The sequence below is a fragment of the Leiobunum rupestre genome, chromosome 5 (genome assembly GCF_980474605.1).
Source record: "Leiobunum rupestre chromosome 5, qqLeiRupe1.1.hap1, whole genome shotgun sequence".
Taxonomy (NCBI): domain Eukaryota; kingdom Metazoa; phylum Arthropoda; class Arachnida; order Opiliones; family Sclerosomatidae; genus Leiobunum; species Leiobunum rupestre.
The window spans coordinates 29,873,510-29,897,190 of NC_143388.1; the positions used below are offsets into that span (position 1 = coordinate 29,873,510).

At 33.2% G+C, this 23,681-nt stretch overlaps 1 protein-coding gene across 3 annotated transcripts in view; it reads right to left on the bottom strand.

The window, feature by feature from the left end:
- Positions 1-23,681, bottom strand: part of LOC149944083 (uncharacterized) — a 211,707-nt gene that overhangs the window by 183,301 nt on the left and 4,725 nt on the right. Inside the window, exon 1 of one of the 3 annotated variants that reach the window (XM_090176754.1) lies at positions 515-724. The exons of the other annotated variants lie outside the window; for them this stretch is intronic. Coding sequence (XP_090032880.1) covers positions 515-631 — 117 coding nt within the window. The 5' untranslated portion in view covers positions 632-724. Of the gene's footprint in view, positions 1-514; positions 725-23,681 lie in introns of those variants that run through there. 3 annotated transcript variants of the gene reach the window in all.

A 23,681-nucleotide genomic window follows, 5' to 3' on the forward strand; every position in this document is an offset into this window, starting at 1 on the left:
TTAGTTTTTTGTTGCATAAAATTACAAAAAACTAGTGTTGTTAATTTTCCGGAAAAATCAAATGCGGAAAATTTTCCGCAAATCGGCAAAATAAAAAATTTAAACAAATTACTTTTTAAGGGTTTTTTATGTTTTTAACTTTTTATCGATATAAAATGTCTAATAACAGCAAAGATACTACAAAACATTAATAGTGTTACATTGTTAATCAGTTTAAACTAGTCTAGAGGTTTAGTTTTACTTTCAGATTCGAATATATTAGGTGAAAATGCCGCTTTATTTAAATTTGCAAACATCATGGAATTAAAACTTTTTTTTTTAAATATTTTTCGGAAAAATTCGGAAAATTTTCCAGAAAAAGGCCTCGGTCATTTTCGGAAAATTTTCCGACTTACAACACTAAAAAAAACTTAATTTAAAAGAACGATTTGAACAGTGTCACTACGAATACCAGTAGCAGTACAACTTAAGTAGAAACTACGAACTACGAACTACACAGAAGAACAACTATTACCTGTCTATGAACGTGATGATGTTGCTCTCTAATATCTATATGATGAGGCCGGTTAGGTGGCACTACCATGCGACATGCAGCCACGTCAACCGGAATATGTGACACGAACTGCGTCATCGTGCTCGGCTCACTTTCTGAACGATATCTGCCGACGAAACTAACTAAATATCACGCTACCAAGCCATCAGGCGAAAGCCGATCACAGGAGTGAGAGAAACTGAGGTGAAGCCAACTTCGCGTTCAAAATATTGGGGTGCAAAATGTTCCAAAAAAATCTGCAGTGAGAGCGGTACGGGCGCGGGTCAGCCTCGCGGGGAAGCCGAGTTCCTTCTGAGTCAGTGCCGGGAAAATAGCTACCAGGAGAGAGAGGATTTGGGGCCTCTCGAGCTTCTCTCCTCCATCGCGCGCCCATCCACGACGCACCACGCAGTCTAGCTACGCTCTAGTTTACACCTTTACTGCCAATACGGGTTGTCGCGTTATGGAAACGTTTTGCGGTACTGACAATCGCGACAGTCAGTGTACGGAACCGTATCAGGAGCTTATATATCGCTGTCATTTTAAAGTGACGTTTCGCGCGAGGTCACTACTATTAAAGGGTGTTTTTCCCGGACGCGCAGGTTTTACTGACGTTTCTAACTATTACGGTAGCGTCCGGTGAGTGTGGTTTACAAATAGAACGGGGGACTAAGTCAGAAGTCCCGTATGATTAGAATCGCGTGGAACGATATACGTTTTGTATATACGGACGCTTAACTTTGATCGCGGAACAAAAAATGAGATTTCATAGAGAGAGTTCGATCCCCGTGATCCCAAAATGGACGATACCGAAAAAACGCCACGATTGTTATAAGCGTCGACTACAGAAATCTAGAGAAAATAAAACTTCATTTAACCCCAAATCAGTTTAAAATTAACTAAAATCAGCAGGTTCAAAATCCATTAATTTAAATCATTTCAATATTATTAAAAATTGCATTGATTTAAATCATTTCAATGTTATTAAAAATTGCATTGATTTAAATCATTTCAATGTTATTAAAAATTGCATTAATTTAAATAATTTCAATGTTATTAAAAATTGCATTAATTTAAATAATTTCAATGTTATTAAAAATTGCATTGATTTAAATCATTTCAATGTTATTAAAAATTGCATTAATTTAAATAATTTCAATATTATTAAAAATTGCATTGATTTAAATCATTTCAATATTATTAAAAATTGCATTGATTTAAATCATTTCAATATTATTAAAAATTGCATTGATTTAAATCATTTCAATGTTATTAAAAATTGCATTGATTTAAATAATTTCAATGTTATTAAAAATTGCATTGATTTAAATAATTTCAATGTTATTAAAAATTGCATTGATTTAAATAATTCAATGTTATTAAAAATTGCATTGATTTAAATAATTTCAATTTATTCAAAAAATCCATTGATTTAAATTACGTATTATATTTCAATGTATTTATGAATTATTTATGAATAATTCAATTTAATACAGATTAATTTAAACTATAGTTTACGTTATCGCTGCAGTCAAATTATTTATCAATTTGTCAAGAACAACAGGCATAAAACTTTAAAAAATCAATCATATCAATAAAAAGTCAATTAAAATTAATTAAAATCAATAAAAATCCTATGTAAATCAAATATCTATTTGATTTTATTAAAATTCAAAAAATTAACAACCCTGAAAAATCATTAAAATTTCTTAGCTACAATTAAAACACAATTAAAATTTCTAACATTGTTTTTAAAAATGACAATTTATAGTTACAAAATCTACTACAAGTATTTTAATTTTTCATAAAACAACTAGACGTTTTCGATGAAGTTAGATAATTTACACTAAAAAAGGGGTAAAGTTTAGTAAATTTAGAGTATAATTTGATTGAAAAGCTAGGATTAAATTTTTTTACGTTTTAACAGTATGAACTAAATAAGCTTAATTAGTTAGCTCTCCCAGTAGCAGTAAAAATTTGGACTGGACAATTCCCATCTACTTCCTTTAATGATATTTACTTTACTTATCTTCGTAAAATGAAATAATACCATTTTTAAGTTATCCAAATTAACTTGCAACTTACATTTGGCACACTTGGACCAAACAAACCACTGGTTGAAGGTCACGTCATTAGAGACTTCCACACCATTTAAAGGAACACGCAATCGTTTAAATTTTGAGGGTTGGGCCAAAAAAATCACGGGTTTTTAGAAGCGATAACATACAGGCTCGACAGGAGCGAGGGGAAGCCGGTACAAATCACCGGGGCCCGGAACTTATATTTTACCGGGGCCCAGGCCAGCTCTCAGCGGCCCTGATAATATAAACTTGGGTTGCGTGCCGGAAGGGGAGGGGATACCTGAAATGGTGGCCTAATTTTATAAACGATTCTTTGGACCTTTAAGATTATTACGAAAATGTGAGTCGCAAACTTGAAAACTTGAAAACTTGAAAACGGATCTTACAAAACAAGGAAATATTCCCACTCCAAAATTATCAATATATTTCGCTCATTTGGTTTTAAAACCTTCCTTTTATTTGTGAAGTTTTAAAATTGTCATAAATTAATCTCGGTGTAGTTTGGCGGCTTTGACACAAAATAATTCGTACATATCTACAAATTCATTAAAGTACATTAAATTATTTTAAACATTTCGGTTTTAAATTTGAATAAATATGTCAATATAAATTTTAGGCATTGCAATATAAAATATTTATCACATTCCTACAAATTTATGGAGTTATATTAAATTATTATAAATATTTCGATTTTAATTTTGCATAAAATATATCAATATAATTTTTAGGCATTGCAATATAAAATATTTATCACATTCCAACAAATATATTGAAGTATATTAAATTATTTTAAAAATTTGGGTTTTGAAATTTGTATAAAGTATATCCACGTAGTTTTTCAGCATTGCAATAGAAAATATTTATCACATTAAATATAAATTCATTGAATTATATTAAGCTATTTAAGCCAATGATCTAAAAAAAGTAATTTAAATGAGATGCTTTTAGAAAATAGTCCCACGTATGGGTTAACGAGAAAGTAAAATTTCATTAATCCACACGCACCGTAAAGAGTAAAGAGTGGTCTCTAAAAAGGACAGCCATTAGTAATAGCCAGTCGCGCATATTCGGGGTGAACTCACTCTAAAAAAGGTTACGCGCCTGATGTATAGACCGAATTATCGGGGACCCTCCATTAAGCAAATCCCTTCTTAAAGGGAATATAACCCGCAAAGCAATCTTTACGGAAGACCCCTTCAATTTTAAATTTCCCTGTACAGTGGCGCCAAACATTTCTAAAGCCAAAGGTAAGAGCGGCCAAAGCTGCAAACGTTGGTGTTCCACACCAAATACCCGAGGTTATATTCCCTTTAATAAACGAAAACCCTACAAACCCCTAAACTTTAAAGACGTCCCCCTTGTAACTAAAATAAAAGACCAGAGTAGATGATAAACAAGCTATCCTCGCAATTCATTAAAATTCACCCGTGACGGTAAAGTCTGCGACGGTGAACTTCCTTCGCCAAACGGAGGATGAGTCGGTGGAACGCAACAACTCCACGAAGAGGAGCTGGAGAGGAAAAGCGAGAGGGTTGCCATAGCGACCGTATCCCGTCGAGATCGGCCATCGTAGCCGAGCATCCAAATGAAGCCTCCACCGGCCTCCACATCGATAGTGGAAATAAGGGCTACTGAGAGGAGCGTGCAGTGGTGGGGCCATTCGATGGGGGCGGAGGGTGCGGCGGGGGGGGGGGGGCAGTGTTGGACGTTTTCGCGTTCGAGTCACGCGGGACACGGTCTTCCTGGAAAGCAGGTTCGCTGTTTCCGACCATCTTTCAAGTAAAAACTAAGTTAGTAGCGACAGGCTAACGTATTAGCGCCAGGGACCGAGGCCATCGCGAAGTTATTAAGCCTGTCTAAGCCGAGGGGGCAGCCACTTAGATAAAAATTGTACACAAGATTTCTGATTTCCAATTATTTCCAGATTTCCAAAACCATCAAAAATACTTCCAGATTTCCAAAAACGTCAAAAATATTTCCAGATTTCCAGAAACATCAAAAATATTTCCAGCTTTCCAAAAACGTCAAAAATATTTCCAGATTTCCAAAAACATCAAAAATATTTCCAGATTTCCAGAAACATCAAAAATATTTCCAGATTTCCAGAAACAAAAATATTTCCTGATTTCCAGAAACAAAAATATTTCCAGATTTCCAGAAACAAAAATATTTCCAGATTTCCAGAAACATCAAAAATATTTTTTTCGATTTCTCGAGATTTCCAATATTTCTTTCGATTTCTCGAGATTTCCAATATCCCTTTGGATTTCGAGATTTCCAGAAATATCGAATATATTTCCGTTTATTTCTCTAGATTTCCAACAATTCTTTGAATTTCGAGATTTCCAGAAATATCGAAAATATTTCAAATATTTCTTCAGTATTTCTAGATTTCCAGAAATATCTAAAATGTTTCAAATATTTCTCCTGTATTTCTAGATTTCCAGAAATAATTATTTCGATTTCCCACGATTTGTACACCAGATTTCTGAAGTGACAACCCCTCGGTCTAAGCTCCCTGAAATCGTGAGATCCGAAGTGGCCTATATAGAACGGCAACGGACTAGAAGGGCTAATTTCGCCATAACAGCCAAGAGGATCAAGTTGCGTCATTTCGCGAACACCGTGTTGTTTCTTCCGGAGAAATTAGGTCCGAGGCTTAGTGGCGATAATCCCAGGGAGCCATAGGAGCTGTCGTATTAGACCCTAGGTCGGCTACATAGTCAGGGTAGAAACTAGGTTGTGGGATAACAAGGGCATCCTAGACTTTCCCATGATAATAATAATAATAATAATCATCTAGGCTGCGCTTGTCAAAAAATTGCGACTGACAATATTTGGGGCTGGTACTTAAAGGGAAATACCATATTAAACTATAATTATACTCCCATACTGTATTACGAAAGTTCTAAGTGGATATAGAACGCGAGATGAATTCCCGGTGATGCTTAAAACTTTCTACATAAGTAAGATAATAAAATAAGTAAGACATTTCCTATGAAATAAATTAAAAACTTAAAAATTGCGCAAAATTGTTTTATTAAAAACATTTAAAAACCGTCCAAGTTTCCTCACTTTCGGAATCGGATGCCCTAAGCCTTATATCGTATACTGTTTTCCAATAAAAAAAGTCTTGCGCAAATAAAACTTTGTGACACTTCCTATTGTATTAATGCAGGGGCGTAGCACCTGGGGGGGGGGGGATATTAGAAAGATTTAGTCTGGGGGACAACCTATGCACGTACCCAAACCCAGGAAAAAATGCTTCTTTCAGCTCATAATTAAGTAATTTAATGACTCGTATTCAGAAATAATTCAGAAAAATGGAATATCCTATTTTACTTGCAAAATCTCGGGTTTGAAAACTTCTACAAGTAAACAGAATCCCTCCAATTCAGCTCCTTCTACTTAAGGAATAAAACTACAGCTTCGATTTGCTCGTGCGACAGAGGAGAAAAATTCGCGCAAATATTTTTAATTTTGGGGTGCGAAAAAGGTTAGTTTCGGACCCAAAATGAGTACAATTCGGCTTGGAAATTTGTTTCGACAATGACATTTAACTTCCTGGGCTTCAAAACAAGCCCTCATTCGTTCGATTTTATTACTATCGACTTTTCGTGCAACCAACACTTTAAGAACGGCGCATGACGCATGCTCGGTAACAAGTATTAATTGGAACGTACCACCGAGCGTGCGTCGCGCGCCGTTATTAAATAGAAGTGAGAAAGCTAGATAGTGTTGTGTAGCGCCATCTTCAGCATAGTCGGGGTCAAAATCTTAATTTCTTGTTAAAATTTAAGATTTTAATCGCAAAAAATTAGGTAAATTTAAGATTTTAATCGCAAGAAAATTAGTTAAATTTAAGATTTTAATCGCAAGAAAATTAGTTAAATTTAAGATTTTAATCGCAAGAAAATTAGTTAAATTTAAGATTTTAATCGCAAGAAAATTAGTTAAATTTAAGATTTTAATCGCAAGAAAATTAGTTAAATTTAACATTTTAATCGCAAGAAAATTAGTTAAATTTAAGATTTTAATCGCAAGAAAATTAGTTAAATTTAAGATTTTAATCGCAAGAAAATTGGTTAAATTTAACATTTTAATCGCAAGAAAATTGGTTAAATTTAACATTTTAATCGCAAGAAAATTGGTTAAATTTAACATTTTAATCGCAAGAAAATTGGTTAAATTTAACATTTTAATCGCAAGAAAATTGGTTAAATTTAACATTTTAATCGCAAGAAAATTGGTTAAATTTAACATTTTAATCGCAAGAAAATTGGTTAAATTTAACATTTTAATCGCAAGAAAATTGGTTAAATTTAACATTTTAATCGCAAGAAAATTGGTTAAATTTAAGATTTTAATCGCAAGAAAATTGGTTAAATTTAAGATTTTAATCGCAAGAAAATTAGTTAAATTTAAGATTTTAATCGCAAGAAAATTAGTTAAATTTAAGATTTTAATCGCAAGAAAATTAGTTAAATTTAAGATTTTAATCGCAAGAAAATTAGTTAAATTTAAGATTTTAATCGCAAGAAAATTTGTTAAATTTAAGATTTTAATCGCAAGAAAATTGGTTAAATTTAACATTTTAATCGCAAGAAAATTGGTTAAATTTAACATTTTAATCGCAAGAAAATTGGTTAAATTTAACATTTTAATCGCAAGAAAATTGGTTAAATTTAACATTTTAATCGCAAGAAAATTGGTTAAATTTAACATTTTAATCGCAAGAAAATTGGTTAAATTTAACATTTTAATCGCAAGAAAATTGGTTAAATTTAACATTTTAATCGCAAGAAAATTGGTTAAATTTAACATTTTAATCGCAAGAAAATTGGTTAAATTTAACATTTTAATCGCAAGAAAATTGGTTAAATTTAACATTTTAATCGCAAGAAAATTGGTTAAATTTAACATTTTAATCGCAAGAAAATTGGTTAAATTTAACATTTTAATCGCAAGAAAATTGGTTAAATTTAACATTTTAATCGCAAGAAAATTAGTTAAATTTAACATTTTAATCGCAAGAAAATTAGTTAAATTTAACATTTTAATCGCAAGAAAATTGGTTAAATTTAAGATTTTAATCGCAAGAAAATTGGTTAAATTTAAGATTTTAATCGCAAGAAAATTGGTTAAATTTAAGATTTTAATCGCAAGAAAATTGGTTAAATTTAACATTTTAATCGCAAGAAAATTAGTTAAATTTAACATTTTAATCGCAAGAAAATTGGTTAAATTTAACATTTTAATCGCAAGAAAATTGGTTAAATTTAACATTTTAATCGCAAGAAAATTGGTTAAATTTAACATTTTAATCGCAAGAAAATTGGTTAAATTTAACACTTTAATCGCAAGAAAATTGGTTAAATTTAAGATTTTAATCGCAAGAAAATTGGTTAAATTTAAGATTTTAATCGCAAGAAAATTGGTTAAATTTAACATTTTAATCGCAAGAAAATTGGTTAAATTTAACATTTTAATCGCAAGAAAATTGGTTAAATTTAAATATTGCTGTGACCCTCAAAAAAACTGCGTCATTTCGACCAATTATTGGTCAACTAATTTTTCAGATTTTTAACAATACTAGCTACATCGAGTTTTCTATATTTTCTAGCTACATCGAATTTTCTAGATTAAAAATATATTTAGGTTTGAATAATAGCTTTATTTCGCTAATACGGCCTTTTTCGTTTTAAAGTTATTAAGTTGGTTTCTAAAAATATTTCCTCATCGGAAATTCATCGATGTAAAAACAAATTTAAGTTATTTAAAATATTTTTCAGGGACATATTCAAAGTCATTGCCAAAAAAAGGAAATTTTTGAAAAGATAAATTTGGTCATCGTATTTTCTTAGAATATCTAGTGGTGTATAAAATCAGTAAAAAATAGGTTGACAGATGGTGACATCTGTGGTCGAAATATAGACGCTGTCAGCTGTTAAATTTTAGTTTTCTCGAAAGCAAAAGCGACTGAAATTTTGAAGCCATCTCTCAGGAAAACGATATTTTGGGCGAGGGGTCGAAAAAAGATTTGGCGAGGGGTCGGACATTCAAAGAAATTCGACGGATAAATCCCGAAAAACCGACGGATAAATCCCGAAAAACCGACGGATAAATCCCGAAAAACCGACCAATAAATCGCGAAAAACCGACCAATAAATCGCGAAAAACCGACCAATAAATCGCGAAAAACCGACCAATAAATCCCGAAAAACCGACCAATAAATCCCGAAAAACCGACCAATAAATCCCGAAAAACCGACCAATAAATCGCGAAAAACCGACGAATAAATCGCGAAAAACCGACGAATAAATCGCCAAATCCAACAAGAACTCTCCAAATCCAACAAGAACTCTCCAAATCCAACAAGAACTCTCCAAATCCAACAAGAACTCTCCAAATCCAACAAGAACTCTCCAAATCCAACAAAAACTCTCCAAATCCAACAAAAACTCTCCAAATCCAACAAAAACTCTCCAAATCCAACAAAAACTCTCCAAATCCAACAAAAACTCTCCAAATCCAACAAAAACTCTCCAAATCCAACAAAAACTCTCCAAATCCAACAAAAACTCTCCAAATCCAACAAAAACTCTCCAAATCCAACAAAAACTCTCCAAATCCAACAAAAACTCTCCAAATCCAACAAAAACTCTCCAAATCCAACAAAAACTCTCCAAATCCAACAAAAACTCTCCAAATCCAACAAAAACTCTCCAAATCCAACAAAAACTCTCCAAATCCAACAAAAACTCTCCAAATCCAACAAAAACTCTCCAAATCCAACAAAAACTCTCCAAATCCAACAAAAACTCTCCAAATCCAACAAAAACTCTCCAAATCCAACAAAAACTCTCCAAATCCAACAAAAACTCTCCAAATCCAACAAAAACTCTCCAAATCCAACAAAAACTCTCCAAATCCAACAAAAACTCTCCAAATCCAACAAAAACTCTCCAAATCCAACAAAAACTCTCCAAATCCAACAAAAACTCTCCAAATCCAACAAAAACTCTCCAAATCCAACAAAAACTCTCCAAATCCAACAAAAACTCTCCAAATCCAACAAAAACTCTCCAAATCCAACAAAAACTCTCCAAATCCAACAAAAACTCTCCAAATCCAACAAAAACTCTCCAAATCCAACAAAAACTCTCCAAATCCAACAAAAACTCTCCAAATCCAACAAAAACTCTCCAAATCCAACAAAAACTCTCCAAATCCAACAAAAACTCTCCAAATCCAACAAAAACTCTCCAAATCCAACAAAAACTCTCCAAATCCAACAAAAACTCTCCAAATCCAACAAAAACTCTCCAAATCCAACAAAAACTCTCCAAATCCAACAAAAACTCTCCAAATCCAACAAAAACTCTCCAAATCCAACAAAAACTCTCCAAATCCAACAAAAACTCTCCAAATCCAACAAAAACTCTCCAAATCCAACAAAAACTCTCCAAATCCAACAAAAACTCTCCAAATCCAACAAAAACTCTCCAAATCCAACAAGAACTCTCCAAATCCAACAAGAACTCTCCAAATCCAACAAGAACTCTCCAAATCCAACAAGAACTCTCCAAATCCAACAAGAACTCTCCAAATCCAACAAGAACTCTCCAAATCCAACAAGAACTCTCCAAATCCAACAAGAACTCTCCAAATCCAACAAGAACTCTCCAAATCCAACAAGAACTCTCCAAATCCAACAAGAACTCTCCAAATCCAACAAGAACTCTCCAAATCCAACAAGAACTCTCCAAATCCAACAAGAACTCTCCAAATCCAACAAGAACTCTCCAAATCCAACAAGAACTCTCCAAATCCAACAAGAACTCTCCAAATCCAACAAGAACTCTCCAAATCCAACAAGAACTCTCCAAATCCAACAAGAACTCTCCAAATCCAACAAGAACTCTCCAAATCCAACAAGAACTCTCCAAATCCAACAAGAACTCTCCAAATCCAACAAGAACTCTCCAAATCCAACAAGAACTCTCCAAATCCAACAAGAACTCTCCAAATCCAACAAGAACTCTCCAAATCCAACAAGAACTCTCCAAATCCAACAAGAACTCTCCAAATCCAACAAGAACTCTCCAAATCCAACAAGAACTCTCCAAATCCAACAAGAACTCTCCAAATCCAACAAGAACTCTCCAAATCCAACAAGAACTCTCCAAATCCAACAAGAACTCTCCAAATCCAACAAGAACTCTCCAAATCCAACAAGAACTCTCCAAATCCAACAAGAACTCTCCAAATCCAACAAGAACTCTCCAAATCCAACAAGAACTCTCCAAATCCAACAAGAACTCTCCAAATCCAACAAGAACTCTCCAAATCCAACAAGAACTCTCCAAATCCAACAAGAACTCTCCAAATCCAACAAGAACTCTCCAAATCCAACAAGAACTCTCCAAATCCAACAAGAACTCTCCAAATCCAACAAGAACTCTCCAAATCCAACAAGAACTCTCCAAATCCAACAAGAACTCTCCAAATCCAACAAGAACTCTCCAAATCCAACAAGAACTCTCCAAATCCAACAAGAACTCTCCAAATCCAACAAGAACTCTCCAAATCCAACAAGAACTCTCCAAATCCAACAAGAACTCTCCAAATCCAACAAGAACTCTCCAAATCCAACAAGAACTCTCCAAATCCAACAAGAACTCTCCAAATCCAACAAGAACTCTCCAAATCCAACAAGAACTCTCCAAATCCAACAAGAACTCTCCAAATCCAACAAGAACTCTCCAAATCCAACAAGAACTCTCCAAATCCAACAAGAACTCTCCAAATCCAACAAGAACTCTCCAAATCCAACAAGAACTCTCCAAATCCAACAAGAACTCTCCAAATCCAACAAGAACTCTCCAAATCCAACAAGAACTCTCCAAATCCAACAAGAACTCTCCAAATCCAACAAGAACTCTCCAAATCCAACAAGAACTCTCCAAATCCAACAAGAACTCTCCAAATCCAACAAGAACACTCCAAATCCAACAAGAACTCTCCAAATCCAACAAGAACTCTCCAAATCCAACAAGAACTCTCCAAATCCAGCGTGAAATTCCGTATTTCAAAATCCTGTACCCATTTTAGGTGAAAGTCCGCCCCTCGATATTTCGGTTACGCCATTCAATTTGGATTCTTATTGACGCTATTATCAAAACATATTTTGGGAAATCGTCACAACAAAGACCAGACACTCAATTGACAGCAGTGACGAATTGCAATACGAAAATTCTAAGCTCATGGTGGATTGCGTGCCGGAACCAAGTACCAAGAGATTTAGCTTTTTTTTATTAAACGATAACATTCACGCGCGTTTTCTCACCAAGCTGTTTCAAATAAATTTGATTTAAATAATTTTATTTTCATCATTTTTTATTACTTAATAACTGTTATTCTTATTTTGCGGTCAAAATATTATTAAGTGTGAGAAGTGTCGAAATTGTATTAAATATTATAAAAATAAAATCTATAAGGCGCTACAAATATCGAGGCTATAGTGCTACTTAAAACGCCATTTTAGGTGAGTTATTAAATAATTTAGAGTTTGTATTGGAAACGTAATCTGAGCGGATTTTAAAATAATAATAATAATAATAATAATCAGCTAGGCTAATACCTAAGTCATTAAACGACTTTTAAAGGCCGACTACATAGATCTTCGGTGTAGTCTGTTTTTCACTGGAAGTAGGCTTACTGCAATACACGTGTGCCATGCAGTCAGCCTACTTCCAGTGAAAGACAGAGTAAACCGAAGATTTATGTAGTCGGCCTTTAAGACCATTAATTCAGGTGGCCGGGTTACAATGCAAGCCCTTCATGCCACGCGAGCCCACAGCTCCCTACACTCCGTTAACCTCTACAAGTTTTTATGGAAAGGGAAACCGAAGAACTCGGGGGAAGACCCATATACCAGTGGGGATAGCACTTGCAAACTCAACGCGGAAGGAGTTGAGAAAGATCTAGTTATAATTAAAACTAACCTCATAATTTATTTTATGCTATTCTCATAAAAAAATGGATTTAGAAATTGTGTAAAATGTATAGTTTTGAGTTACTTCGTTCAGTTTAAGATTTGTTAAAATAATAACAATATAGAGGGTTTATCAAAATAATTGTCTATTTTTATCTCCAAAAAACCACTGCTCTACAAAATAAAAACAAAATAACTCTGCTAAAAGGTACAGTAAAATAAAAATAATTCTCCAAAATATCTGTTTTTACTCGGAAGATCTTCCAACAAAAAACACTGCTAAATATCGATTATTTAAACTGTTCTTCCAATCGGAAAATGCAGCCTTTTTTTATTTTATTTTACTACGAACCAAAATTAGAATTTTATCTGTACTTTCTACAATTTTTAACAAGAGTTCCTCGAAGAAATTGTTCAAATTCTGGGTTAAATTACCGAAATAAGAGTGTCGTATAAATTAAAAAATAACAATTCTTGGAAAAGAACTTTAAATAAAAGATAATTCTTAGCCGATTATAGAGTTTGTGGTGCTGCAACTGGACATAAAACTAGTTTGTCTATCAGGGTGAATTTTATAGGAAAAATAGGAATTTTAGAGGCGAATTATAGGAAAATATAGGACTATAAATAAGCGAATTATAGGAAAATATAGGAATAGAAATAAGCGAATTATAGGAAAATATAGGTAACTAAATTGGAAAATAATCAGGTAATTACTGCATATCGGTATACTTTGACTCGAATCACCTAGAATATTGATCATTTTTTGTACACTGCTTTCTTGCATTATTTTATCACTTAGCGGATTTCAAGATTTTGTTCGAAAGTGGCAGTTTTTTCACTACATGCTCTATGACACGTACTTAAAAAATTCTCATTTTCAAAAGATCGTGAAATTATAGGAAAATATAGGAAAATAGGTGAAAATAAAGGCATTAAAAATATAGGAAAATATAGGAAGTCTGGTCACCCTGTGTCTATGGTCTCTCTTTATACTGGCAAAGCTAATAATTTTCTACGCATAGATCTGGCAGCATTTCCCAACAGGGGGGCAAGACAGTCAGAGACGTGTTTATTTAAGCGCCTATTCAGGTTAACTCCTTTAAACTAATTAAATAATAAGCAAAACAAAATTAACATTTTCGCACGAAAAAATAGACTATAAAGAATTAATTATGTACACTAATTTTGGTAAATTCCGTTCTATATACTAAGTTTATAATATTTTTTTATTAAATTTAATTAAAATAATTAGGAGTAAATTAAGCAAATATAAACACAACAGGATGAACCTTTTTACGAAATTATCATTACACCTATTTAAAAAAACGGGGCTAAAAAAATAAACATTATCATCAAATTAGAATTTTAAACGCTATACCGAAACAAAACAGTATAAGTGAAGAAATTATAATTCCAGCTGCGCAGTAAACTTAAGAAGACAAAAGTCGGAATTTGTGTCAAGGAAGGAATTTCCCGGAACAAATTTAATGATCCTGACGCAAGGACGAAAAGAGGAGAGAGTCACTTTTGTTTACAAGCGCCTGAAAAGAGCTAAATTACCCTTCTTAATTTATAATGACATTAATTACGGGTGCTAGAGGGTTCGTGGGCGAGCCAAGTTGCTGCGACGGAAGAAAATTTAATCTCCAAATTGACGTTTTAGCGCCTGAGGTGAGAGGAACACGAGGATGCGGAGGTGGTTCGAGAGATAAATGGTTAATCGTTTTCGAAAGGATGGCATCACCATTGGAGAGTTATTATTCAATTTTAAAAAATCAAATGCGATATTTAAGCAGGCAATGCGATACAAGGGTGTGATAAATTAATAGATCAGAAAATGTTTCTAGTGAATTTATTAAAAAGATAGATTTCAAATTTTAAGGGTTTATTAAAAACTGAAAGTAGAAATTTAATTGTAAATTTTCTTTTTGTACCATGGTTAAATTTGGTATGTTAAAAATCATTAACCAATAACCATGGAACCACGAAGTAGCAGATATTTTATTAATGATTTTTAACATAAAATAGAAATTTAATATAAAATTTTATGTTATTAGTACAGTAAAAATTTATTAAATTTTATGTAATTAGTACAGTAAAAATTTATTAAATTTTATGTAATTAGTATAGTAAAAATTTATCATTAAATTTTATGTAATTAGTACAGTAAAAATTTTATATTAAATTTTATGTAATTAGTATAGTAAAAATTTATCATTAAATTTTATGTAATTAGTATAGTAAAAATTTATCATTAAATTTTATGTAATTAGTACAGTAAAAATTTTATATTAAATTTTATGTAATTAGTATAGTAAAAATTTATCATTAAATTTTATTTAATTAGTACATTAAAAATTTATCATTAAATTTTATGTAATTAGTATAGTAAAAATTTATCATTAAATTTTATGAAATTAGTACAGTAAAAATGTATCATTAAATTTATACAACCAAGTCGCTTTTAATTTAAAAAAAAAATGTTAAATTTTAAGGCAAAAATCACCGAAATGGGAAAATGATTAACTTCTTTTTATCCGATTCCAAAATTTGTAGAGGGCTACCGAAGGCATGCCTTCTAGACCTAATTGTTGAAGAGTTAAGTAAAATACGGCAGCGGCGGCATCGGCTACGCTGTACGTGAGCCCAGTCACGGCTTTTGCCGAAATTCCGTGAGCAAGGATTTTCCCGCTAACAAGCGTGGTGCTGAACTCATACAATTTTTATATTTGCTTAAATGCATAAACTATTTAAAAATATTATTCCGCTAGGGGCGCTCAACTCTTACAGATATTTTTTGCTCCTAGGTTAACATAAACTTCAACGAATGGATTAGCGCGAGATCACAGTTCGTCTCAACATAATGAGTAGAAATTTTAAAAAATGGGTTATATTTACCGAAACAAATACACAAATTTAACTGAAACACCCTGTATAAAAATATCCCCCAACGAAATAGCGCAGACCCAATTGACATAAATATCACTCGAACTTTATGCAAATTTGAAAACGCCAAGAGATAGACTGTGAAATTGGCCAATTAAAAACCGGTTCCTCAAAAGAGTGGACAGAGATGACGTCTATTTAAAGCTTAATCGAAAGTAAGTCATTGGGCGATTTCATCGCCTTATAGGCCTAGCCAGTCCTTCCGAGGCTTAGTACAGCCACACGATTAACTGGTCGCGACCGAAATTAGTCCTTTCAAATGGGCCAGACGACAACGAATTGGAAATTAAATTAGTTTTGTCTGGAAAACGTATTAAGAAGGATATATTTCCTGGATCAGTGCCACTTTTGGACGTTTTTGGGGCTAATTATCTTTGAAATTATACTAAAATTATGTAAAATTAGGATTTTAATTGGTAAGCGAGGAAATCAACCATCTAAATTTTAATATTGATTTAATAAAACTATGTGAATGTTTAGTAACTTTTTTACCACCAGATGGAGAAAGGACTCAGCATCGCGCTGAATTGTTAGAATATCAACCACAAAAAATTACAATCAGGTCGATTACTTATAGGATTGCCTTAATAAATTAAAAATTCCGCGATTTTTCCTTCATTTTTTAGTGATGTTTACCTGATCTTTTTATTTTAAAGCAAGTGTCGACTCGACGTGATGTCGCTAGCGTCGAAATCAAAACAAGATGCTTACGCTACATTTTGACCCAAAAGGCGGGACATAAAAGTACCCCTCGCGTTAATTGGCTCGTTTGTAAATTTGACGGAAATTTAAATTGTAATAATTTTTTACAATAACTTCTCCCTGATTTCCCTGACGTGTGGCAACCCTGTGCAAAGGCGTAATTGGGCTGGGTCTAAAATATGCATTACGAATTAAAATCGATTTAACCATGCACAAGTCCAAATGTTTATACTAATGGTAGTGACCGTCGAAACAGATCGCGTGCAACCGTTTAAGCAAATATCTGAGCGTCGTGACGGTGATTATAATGCTATGGTGTGTATTTTTTTGTTTCTGAAACAAAGTAATAGTTTGATAAGATATTCCAGTTGGGCCGGCTGGCCCGTGGTTTCCGCACTTCTTCCCCACGTTATTTCGCAACAAATATTGCCTATTTATACCGTAAGTTAAATAATAACAATAAGTATCACACTTCCTATTTTTAAAGGCATTAATTGTCACTAGATGACTTGGGCCAAAGGTGGTGACAATGTTATAATTTAATTTAAATCAATAGAAATATTCTGACCGAACCTGTTTCAACACTGACACTCTCGCAAAGCTCTGAATTAGACCAAACTAACAAGGAGACATCCCGAAGTGTAACCCACCGATGTTGTTCAAACTCGGGGGATTGGTAGACCTTCATGTAACTTGAAAAATCCTAAAGGGAATTTATTCAATGGGCAACCGTTTTGCCATGGCAACGAAAAATGTTTTTGACAACAACAAATTTAAATTTTCCCATTGAAAATAACATGGGATTCTGAACGATTCCTAGGGCTCCCCTTTCGAAAAATTTTAACCAATTTCAAAATTTCGAAAATCAATTTGAGGTCAAAATCCCATGTTATTTTCAATGGGAAAATTTAATATTTTGTATTGTCAAAAACATTTTTAGTTGCCATGTTAAAACGGTTGCCCATTGAATAAATTCCCTTTAGGATTTTTCAAGTTACATGAAGGTCTACCAATCCCCCGAGTTTGAAAAAAATCAATGGGTTACACTTCGGGATGTCTCCTTGTAAATACAGTAAATTGTCTAATTATAACACTCTACGACGTTATTGTTTCGTCATTTTTCATTTTAGCTTCCTTTGCCATTAATAGATGGCACCAGTGTCTCCAGTAACGTCGTTTTTTCGAAGAATCGGATAGATTCATTGCCATCTCTAATAACAAGGGTCTTATCGTAATACAGGTGGAAATGATAGAGCCGCCACTTGCTTTAAGAGACCAAATTTTTTGGTTTTATATTTTACTTCAGTTCATGTTTTAATATGTAGAGGTAAGAAACAATTATATTGCAAAGTTTATCAACCTTTTTTTAGATCAGCATCATAAAACTTAAATTTAAATTAAATTTACATATAAAAAATTGTAAATTAAGAAGAAAATTCCACGTTGTTATAACACGATACTAAATAAAATTTGTATTAAAATAGTGATTTAAGCGAGGGGTTTAAGGGTCGAACTGTAAATTTAAAACCAAATTGCACGTTGTTATCACTAAGCGCACGACGCTAAATAAAATTTGTACTACATTAGTTATTTAAGTGCCAACTCTCCTAGTACAAAATTTCAAACTATAGGAAAAATCACGTTTTCAAATTGCAACTGTATTTAATTTAAAATTAAGATAAATATTTAAATATAACTTTAAATATTAAAAGAAAGGGCGTGTCCGAAATAAAATTTTAAAACAAATAATACACATTGTTTAAAAGATTGCGTCATAAAATGACAAAAGACCCTATTTAAACAAAACCCATTGAATTCCAGAAAATTGTTATACGGGGGGTGAAGAGGTAATATTATTGACTTCCAAAAGGAGCGAAGGAACGGAAACGCTAGCGCCATCTATCAAAACAGAAACGAACAATGTTACAATTAAAAACCTATATTTATATAATAAAATTATATAGTCACGCCATCTAGCAGAGAAGAGGTTAAACTTTAAAAAACCGGGCTTTTCAAGTTTCTGACCAGCGTAGCATAGTTCCGGACAAAAAGCCAGAGGGTTGGAAACCAAATTAGTGAAAATTCTCGACCACCTGTGGCCTGCTATAAATATACGAAGCTCCATTGTGCTAAGTTAGATTGCCAACGCGAAACGAATTAAAACGGATTTAGAAACACCTTATTTTGTTAGTGGATAAAGAAGCTATGACGATGCAATTGTTTTACCACAGGAATGGAATTCAATAAAAAAATTTTTTATCTTGAAGGCGGATACGTTGGCAATTACGAAAGAATGACATTCCAAGAAATGTACGCAGTTTTTTGTTCATCCACGCACGCGCTAATAACATTACAGTGGAATAATTACAAACTGCTTTTTCATTATTTCTGTTATTTCGATACGATTTACGCGTGGAGCAGTTCAATTTATAGTTTTAGGATATTAGGGGTTGTTCACAAATGACGTAACGTACTAATGGGTAGGGGTTCTAATGAGCCTTACTAATACAGGGTCGCCACAGTTTTTTCACAATCAAATTTCCCGACTTTTCCAGGTTTTCCCTGACCATCTGAGATTTTTCCTGACTTATTTTGTGCCAAATTTTGTATTTTTTAACCTATATTTTAGTACACGTTTCCTATTTGCAACCGAAATTAAATTCCCTGACATTAAGACTAATTTTTAAAATTCCCCGACTTTTCCCTGATTTTTATACCCATATTCAAATTCCCCGACCTTGCCCTGATTTTTATACCCATATTCAAATTTCCTGACTTTTCCCTGATTTTTATACCCATATTCAAATTCCCCGACCTTTCCCTGATTTTTATACCCATATTCAAATTCCCCGACCTTGCCCTGATTTTTATACCCATATTCAAATTTCCTGACTTTTCCCTGATTTTTATAAGCATATTCAAATTCCCCGACCTTTCCCTGATTTTTATACCCATATTCAAATTCCCCGACCTTGCCCTGATTTTTATACCCATATTCAAATTTCCTGACTTTTCCCTGATTTTTATAAGCATATTCAAATTCCCCGACCTTTCCCTGATTTTTATACCCATATTCAAATTCCCCGACCTGGCCCTGATTTTTATACCCATATTCAAATTTCCTGACTTTTCCCTGATTTTTATACCCATATTCAAATTCCCCGACTTTTCCCTGATTTTTATACCCATATTCAAATTCCCCGACTTTTCCCTGATTTTTATAAGCATATTCAAATTTCCCGACTGCAAGCTAATATTGAGCCTATTGTTACAGAAGCCGTAACTGGAATATTTTACGTCAAATATGTTATCATCAATTATTATCTAGAACCTAAAACTACCAATTTAATAATTTATTTATAATAGTATGGTTAGTTTTCTAGATATGGGCGCAATTCAGATCTAAAATCTCCAAATCATTCTAAACAACCAGAAATCAACACTAAAACCGTCCTCTGAATTTCTCAAAATCAGTTTGATTTGTGAAATCACTATGAGATTCAATATCCCGTAAAAATTGTGTAAAACTAGAGATCGGCGTTTGTATAAGAAATTATCCAATTATTTATTTTTATTCATAACTGACAATTATCCAAAAAATATCAGAAAAAACCCCATTATTTTTGCATGTTAAATCGTTGTTTATTCGAAAAAAATGTTTATAAATAAACAGTTAACCAAAGTTCTTATGATTAATCGAAATTTTGTAAATCAATAAAAATTAAATTCATTTTGAATGAACTTTTATCCTTTTAAGATTCATTTTATTTAGGCAATTGTTACGAGGGATCAAAAAAGGTTTTTATTTGCGTTACATAATTTGCAATTGACCCCCTTATGTTGGAAATTTAAACCATTAAGGTTTCGACGAAGAGTCAACGATGAAAAAACACTTATAAATTAATAAAATTAATAGTTGAAGTATTTAAGATCGGTGAAGTTAATTAAAAGTAACTTATCACTAATTCATTTTTAATCATCACTTTGTAGCTGAAACCATTTAAGTTTTAAGTATAATAGTGTATAATAAGAACGCTACTTAGTCGTATCATTTGCATGGTCCATAAAGTCCAACAACCTTTTTTCCCACTAAAAAAACCTTTGTAGATTAAAATTACACTTATTTCCGAATTATATTTAGACCGGAAAGAGGTACCAGTTTCCGTCACGGTTGGGAAAAAAGAGGAATTTGGGGAAAGCGAAACGATGGATAATTATTTAAATAAAATAATTTATTAAAACTGCAAATTATTCGTCATTGACGGCATAAGGACTAACTGAAATTGTTTGATTTAGGTAAACTAACCTTTGTCATTTTATACAATTACATTTATCAGTGTCATCATAAGAATATAAAATACCTCTTAAGGGATAAGTATTCACTTTTCCTTTACTGTTAATGAATGTTATTTGGCTCATTTTTAAAAGACTTTAAAAAAATTACTTTCTACAGGGTTGCCACAAAATTTAGAGAATAAAATTTCCTGACTATTGCCTGTTTTCCCTGGCCATTTTATTAAATTTTTCCCTGACTTTTTAAGGCCAAAATTTGTATTTTATATTTTACTTTTATAAGAAATTAATAAATATAAATGTACTTATATTTCAGTAAAAAGATTATCGCAATGTGGAAAATATTAGGCGAACTTTCAAGGAAATAAATAATAATCATAGAATTTGTCATAAATCTAGAGTAAAATTACCTTCAAAAAGTGTCAAGAAAAAATTTCTCTTTTACTTTTCCCGATTTTTTTTACCAATTCTTAAAACATGGCTCCCAGCGTTTTTTTTAAATATTATAGGAATTATAGGGAATTTCATAGAAAATATAGGAATTATAGGAAATTTCATAGAAAATAAAGGAATTTATAGGAACATTTTAAGCTAAAAAATAGGAATTTATAGGAACATTTTTGAAAAAATAGGAAATTATAGGAATTTATAGGAACTCTGGGAGCCCAACCGTTAATGTCGAGAACACCGGACCTAAGCCAGAGCTAAGCTCTATTTAGAAGGCAAATTTTCCCCAATCGTTAAGGCTGTTTTGTAATACATTATTTTTAAAATTATAGGAATTTCTGGATATAGCTATAGAAAAACTAGGAAATTTCGAAAAAATAGGAATTTTTAAGAACAATTTTGAAAAAAATAGGAATTTATAGGAGCATATTGAAGTTATAGGAACATATTGAAATTATAGGAATTATAGTAGCCCTGTTAAAATTCCCTGACATTTCCACTGACTTTTTAGGCCTATTTTTGAATTATCGAACTCTTGTTTTCCCTGACGTGTGGCAACCCTGTTCTAAAATGATTACATTATACATCCTCAGGCGGAGTAATTTCGCGGAAAATTGGTGCTCATAGAAGTCTGTTTCGAGCCTGCAAAGGTACATGTTTCATTTTAATGGCCTAGATGCGGATACTTCTCTAGTTAGCGAACATAGCATACATATATTATAAGCTTCTAGTGTCATCATTTTAATAGGTCATGGCGCGAAAAATGTAAACGGATTCTGCACTTCCTGTCCTCAAACCGCACTGCGCCAATGAAGATTAAAAAACGTGTATTCTCTCCAGCATTAAACTTTTACCCTTCCAGATAGTCTGGTTCTTCTAACCAGCCAACAAATCGCCACTTAATTACTAGAGTTCACGGGTCAAAAATCGACGTGACAAAGCATGAACAGTGCGACAGTTCAATTTGGGTCTTACACAAAGACATAATAATCAGCTAAGCACCAATGTCCAAGTCATCCAGTGGCTTTTAATGCCATTAAATCAGGTGGCATGTTTAATCGCGTAGGAGGGTTGTGGAAAGCCTTTCGTGCCACGCGAACCAACAGCTCCCTACACTCCCTATTAACGTTAACCTCAACAAGTTTTATGGGAAGGGGAAACAGAAGAACTCGGGGGAATATTGTTGTTTTTTATTTGTTTACACTCGTAACCCCCTGTCTATAAAGAACTCCGAGGAATATTGTTGTTTTTTATTTGTTTACACTCGTAACCCCCTGTCTATAAAGAACTCCGAGGAATATTGTTGTTTTTTATTTGTTTACACTCGTAACCCCCTGTCTATAAAGAACTCCGAGGAATATTGTTGTTTTTTATTTGTTTACACTCGTAACCCCCTGTCTATAAAGAACTCCGAGGAATATTGTTGTTTTTTATTTGTTTACACTCGTAACCCCCTGTCTATAAAGAACTCCGAGGAATATTGTTGTTTTTTATTTGTTTACACTCGTAACCCCCTGTCTATAAAGAACTCCGAGGAATATTGTTGTTTTTTATTTGTTTACACTCGTAACCCCCTGTCTATAAAGAACTCCGAGGAATATTGTTGTTTTTTATTTGTTTACACTCGTAACCCCCTGTCTATAAAGAACTCCGAGGAATATTGTTGTTTTTTATTTGTTTACACTCGTAACCCCCTGTCTAAAAAAGGTATGATCTAGCCTTTGAAGTCTGGCGTACGTAGCGCGGTCAATCAAATAAAATATTATCAATAGGTTATCGATAATTTTATTTTTTTAAATGTTTTTCTGAAAATATTTTTCTAATACCGATATTGGCCGATACCGGTATTACAAAAATAGGCCGATATCTCGGTGCATCCTTACCCTCCACACAATTTAAAAAGAATACATTTCCAGCGAATTCGTAGAAATTATAAAATTATAAAACACAGAATCATAAAATACAGACATGACCTTGGCAACGAAAGTTGATAATTGGGGACCATAACCGGGGGTGATATCTCTGCAAAGATAAGAAATCGAGGAATGTCAAAAGACAGAGTTGACGACTCGTTTACACCACTGAGTACGCCACAAATATCCCAAGATTCCAACGGGGCATTGCGGCTTTCGGTCAGAAAAACAATATGGACCCCCAAAAACATTCCCTGGGAATTAACAGGAATCCATACCTCTACTTGGAATGCTTATCCTGGCGTATCGCGTATGGTAAGATCACTCTGACGGCTTTGGCCCCGCCTACGAGATAAAAAAATAATCTCTGCTCGCGCTCCCCTCTCACGTTGTTGTTTGGTAAGTTAATATAGTGACATCAAATAAACCGTCAGCCACATCGAGACGAAAATCTGCCGCGATAAGCATTCCAAGTGGAGGTATGGATTCCTGGAATTAATAATAATCAACTTGGCTAATACCCAAGGCACCAACTTAGGCCCAAGTCATCTAGCGACTTATAATGCCTTAAGCAGGTAGCCGGGTTACAATGCGTAGGAGGGTGGTGGCAAGCCCTTCATGCCACGCGAGCCAACAGCTCCCTACACTCACTATTACCGTTAACCTCAAGTTTTTATGGAAGGGGAAACCGAAGATCTCGGGGGAAATCCCTTTAACCAGTGGAGAGAGAACATTCAAACTACGCATAGCTATACATTAAAACGTT